This window comes from Arachis duranensis, chromosome 9 (assembly GCF_000817695.3).
Source record: "Arachis duranensis cultivar V14167 chromosome 9, aradu.V14167.gnm2.J7QH, whole genome shotgun sequence".
Lineage (NCBI taxonomy): Eukaryota > Viridiplantae > Streptophyta > Magnoliopsida > Fabales > Fabaceae > Arachis > Arachis duranensis.
Window position 1 is genome coordinate 11019500 of NC_029780.3, and position 5231 is coordinate 11024730.

The following is a 5231-nucleotide window of genomic DNA, read 5'->3' on the forward strand; positions in this document are numbered from 1 at the left end:
AAATAAGGAGAGAAGAACGAAAAGAAGAAGAACGAGAAGAAGAAGAACGATAAGGAGAACGAAGAAGAAAACAAATCTTTTAAATTTGGTAGTTACATATACGCGAGATCTTTATATAGCGCGTATATTGGATGTAGGGCATGCAGCGCGTTTTGTAGGTTTATTGCTTAATGAACTTGTAAAGCATACAAGCCCTAATGGCTTGTATGTAGAGCTTTTCTGTATTAAAAATACCTATTAACAAAACGTTTTATCTTATCCTATAACCTAGCTAAAAAAATTTGGGGATTTTTACAAGGGCGGAGTTTCTCAAGAAATTTAATTTGGGAGCAAAATCTTAGTGTATTACGTACTCTGAAAAAGACAGTAGAGCATGCAATTTGAGTGTCCACACTGTCCATGACGTTGCCAACACAAACTTGCAATTTTTTAAATTTCCACAAGAGTTTCTGGGTAGTTTGCTTGTTGAGTATCTTATATATAGGCAATTATTGACTATATTAGAATTTAGAAAAGCTTTATTTAAAAAAAAAAAACTATAATGTAATATTTCTAAGATTTCTTTTTCTTATTCATTCTGTGTGTTCATTCTGTGTGTGTGTGTTTTTTAACACTTATAATAAATCTGTCTTTAAACCAAAACTTCTAATTTGGTTATTGAATAATTAATAGAGAATGGATAACCACTTATATTTTGATAATATCACATTTTTTTTATAAATTTATGTAAATATGCAATTAAAAAAAGAGTTTAATTTAAATACATTAACAGTATAAAATGTTTTACAAGATCATGAAATTACAACTGTTTTTTTAGTAACTATTCATGTGATCAATATAAAAAATAATTATTTTTACTAATATATCGCTATATTATAGATACACATATAAAAAATTTTATACTTACGGTGTATCAAAATTAAATTCTTAAAAAATTTATATAAAAAATAACATTAATAAAAATGACAATATTATCTCAAATGGCAATGCAACTACTGTGGCACTTTCTTTGCCGCCGTCATCTCCTTCCCTTCTCCGGCATAGCCTTTTCTATCATCAACGTTGCACCCATAATTGTTAAGGATATATACCGTGTATGCACTAATAAACTATTTTACAAAGGCATGTATTTTAATATTTAGAAAATCAAATTAGTAATTAAAATGTATATGTATTTATATTCACCCACCTACTTCAGACAATACGCCCACAAATCTCTTTAGTATTAGATCGAAAACACCATATAGCCCAACCCTATTAAACAACTATTTACATTTAGACAATTAATTAAAAGAAGGAGATACATACATTCTTTTATATATAGAATATATATTTCTCTCTTTTTCAGCTGATAGTTTTAGAGCTATTAACTTATATCGTAATCCAAGTATTTCTATTAATAGATGAAGTGTGAGATAACAGGCATTAATTTGATGCTTTCATCAATATTTAAAAGGTTTGTGCATATATAGAAAATAAAATGAAAACTCAAAACATCTTTAAATTCAATATTTTTATAATGTAACTTATATGATGAATAAATCTAGTAAATAATAAAAACTAATAAAAATAAACTAATACAAATTATTTTAGATTTATATTTTAAAGATATAAAATTTTAGTTAATAGTCAAATTAATTTTTAGAAGATGGTTCCCTTTTCAAATTCGTCGTTGAACGATTTTATCAATCAAATTAGTCATTCAAAGATTATAAATTAATCATTTTCGTTATTCAATCACTCAATTAATAATTTTTGACAACGATGGATGATATGAAACATCAACTCATATCATATATGACAATTAGAATATTTAATTATACACTAAATAAATATATTTATAAAAATTTATCAATTTAGTATCGTTAGGTTATATTAGAATTAGGATTTATATGTAATTGAAAAAATGGACTAAATTGATACATTTTTATAAACATACTTGTTCAGCGTCCAATTAGACACGTTAGATATTATGTATGTTATCAGTTAACGTTTTATATTATCAAACGTTAACAGAAACCATTAATTGAGTGATGGAATGACAACAATTAATTAATTTATAAAATTTAAAAAACTAATATAATTGATAAATTTTTAAAAAAATAGAGAATAATCCACTTTTTAGAAACTAATTTTACTATTAATTTATTTTTTATTAACTAATTTTCGTCTAATTTTTTTATAGTAATTCCTAAAATTCATGTGGTCGGTGCATCAATTTAAATTGATTCTTAAAAGTTTTAATTGCATTATTATGGTGTTCGAAATTGTTCTTCCACACCTTTTCGACCTATTTTTAGCAAGAGGTTGCGCCTTGTAAAATTTAAAAACATATGTGAACTTGTGGTTCTTGTTGAAATTAACAAAAAGTCAAGGGGCAAAGTTGTAACCCAATTATTATTAATTAATAATTAGCTTCCCCATATAATATAAAACTACCATCACATGAACAACACAAATCACTCGCAAGAGAACTCTCTCTCTCTCTCTCTCTCAAACAAAAATGTTGAGTCCTCTCCAAATCTTCTCAAAATCATCATCAACTTCTTCTTCTTCTTCTTCTCCTTCATCAGCTTTGAGTTCTACCAATAAGCTCAAGAACCTTATCCAAACCCTCGTACTCTCCCACATGTGCAGGCTCATACGTTCTCTCTCCAAATTCAAAGCCATAATCCTCAACATCATTAACAACAACTACGATTCAACCATTGATTTCCCTCATCACCACTATTCTAGAAAGACCAATAGGATTATTCTCGGTTCTTTCAGGCTCCACTACAATTGGTGCTCGTCAAAATCCTCTACTGCTACTCATCACGTTCTTCCAGTGCTCCCAACAAAGAAATGGAACACCGAGAAGCAGCAACAACAAGAGGTAGTTGGTGAGAATTTCCATGACCTAGAGCTTGCAGGGTACTTGCAGTGGCTTGAGGAGAAGCCTCATCATGGCGGGGAAGAAGATCAGAATTCGAAAGAGATTAACGAGATTGATTTGATGGCTGAAATGTTCATTGCGAATTGCCATGAGAAGTTCAGGTTGGAAAAGCAAGAATCTGATAGAAGGTTCCAAGAAATGTTGGCTAGAGGATTGTGACAAGATTGAAGCCAATAATAATGATGCCACTACAACCGAAGTTGGTACATACTAAAGTTATTTTAATGCAGTTATCTTTATACGAAGTTGATGGTTAAAAATAGTTAGATAATAATAATTTAATCAAATATATTAAATTATTTAACAATTCTTAACTATTAACTCTATTTAAAGATAACTGCGTTGAGTTTGTTGATACATAATTTCGACCGTCATCACTTGTATGTTTTTCCTTTCAAGTTTGCGTTCCAAACAACTGCACTGCAACCACAATTCGGTTACTACTTGTTAATTATTATTATATCCACTACTACTACTGTGGTGTGTGTAACTTGAGGATTTAGGGCGTAGGTTTTTATTTTGTAGTTCAAATTAAGTTTCCTCTTTCTGTTCAAAAATTATGATACAGATACGAGTCTTATTAACAGCTTGTATTTAAGACAATAAATAAGTTTCATGGCTGGTAAGACTCGTTTTCTTATTGTAATTTAAAGAGTACGACTGTGTTAGAGATAATACATGAGGTGTTAGAAGTGTATAGTACTATGTATAAATTTCTTTTCTTCTCTTTAATTTGTTGTATGCATTAGAAAGATGAAGAGGGTGGAGAGGGAATTTAAGGGGTGATTCAAGAAACACCAAGCACAATATAATAATTCTTATTCTATGGCTATGGTGTTTTTACCATGCAGCTTCAGGCAATGTTTAATTGTTTATACGGAATTACTCTCTCTCTCTCCCTCTCTCTCTCTCGAATTAAAAATATCATAAAAAACATAATAAACCATAAAATTTAAATTGATAAAAAATGTAAGATAATTATATTTTTAATAATAATATCTGCGTAATAAAGTAATATTACAAAAATAGAACGTTGTACAAATTAGTATCACTTCCCAAAATGAAAAATTATATAAAGTAGTGCTAGTGGTTGGTACTTAATAATTAGGCTAAATTAGGAATTATTTGTATAGATCGATGCATATGCATATAAAATTATAAATAGAAAAAGGATGGATATGATTAAATTACGGAGAAGTTTGAGAAGCAAAAACCTTGTAACTTTGTACGGCGCCATGTCGTCTGGGGATCTGAAATATCGTTCTAAATAAGTGGACAATAACTTCCTTATCCAAATATAATTAAAGCGAATTTTGGCGCTACTTGTTTTGTTTGTTTCTATATGCTAGGGTTGTGGCCAAAAGAGAACGAGAAAGTGATCTAATGATGCCAAATTAGTATGTTAAGTTGTTAGCACTTGGCATATTTAAACATTCATTTACTAGGCTGCCCCTAGGTTTGTGTTTGGCATGTTTTGTGCCTACGTTCTACCAATAATATTTTATAGAAAATTATATGGTACAAATTTAAAGATTTGCTTACACCACACTTTTTAAAGTCACATTTTAAACCGTAACTCTTCACAGAGAAAAGTGTCACCTAATGGAAAAAAGTAAATTAAAAGATTTAAGAGAAGAAATAATTAAGTTATCAAAATTAATAAATCAAAAATTAATGATTTTAACTAATGTTAACTGTAATGACACCGAATTCTTAAAATCAATACAAAATGATTTTTCTCAAAATCTTTATTTTACTATAAGTTTTATTGAAGGATTTCAAAAACCTGAAAAAACTTATTTTTCACACGGAATTTCTAAAAAATGTTACCATGGAAATGATTCCCCACATCTTTATCATACTTTTAACCCACAATTAAATTCTATAGGAGATATACTTGAAGAAATATTAGTATCCATAAAATTTCAAAGAAATAAGGAAAAAAAGAATCCCAAAGAAAAAAAAATTCAAAATATAATCAACATAACAGATTTAAAAGTAAAACCACCACTAAAATTATGAATATTGAGGAAAAATTAGAAGAAGCTACAATGCTTTTTAAACAATTAAAAATGGCTCAGGAAAATAATATTATGGAACAAGGATTTCAAATAGAAGAAAAATTAGTAAATTCTGAAAATATAGAAAATGAAGAACACATCCTAGATTATTCAAGTGACGAAGAACCAGCAATTCCAATACAAGTAAAAAATAAAGCTGGAACATCTAAAGATAACCAATCTCAATATAAATGGGAAACAGGTTTTGATAATTATGCTTTTAAAAAAGGGTTTAT

At 28.5% G+C, this 5231-nt stretch overlaps 1 protein-coding gene across 1 annotated transcript; it reads left to right on the forward strand.

Annotated features, from left to right (window-relative positions):
• Nucleotides 1–2453: 2453 nt before the first annotated feature.
• LOC107464684 (uncharacterized) lies at nt 2454–3817 on the forward strand. Its single transcript, XM_021131244.2, has one exon. The coding sequence runs from the start codon at nt 2504–2506 to the stop codon at nt 3092–3094; it is 591 nt and encodes a 196-aa protein (XP_020986903.1). The 5' UTR covers nt 2454–2503; the 3' UTR covers nt 3095–3817.
• Nucleotides 3818–5231: the final 1414 nt, after the last annotated feature.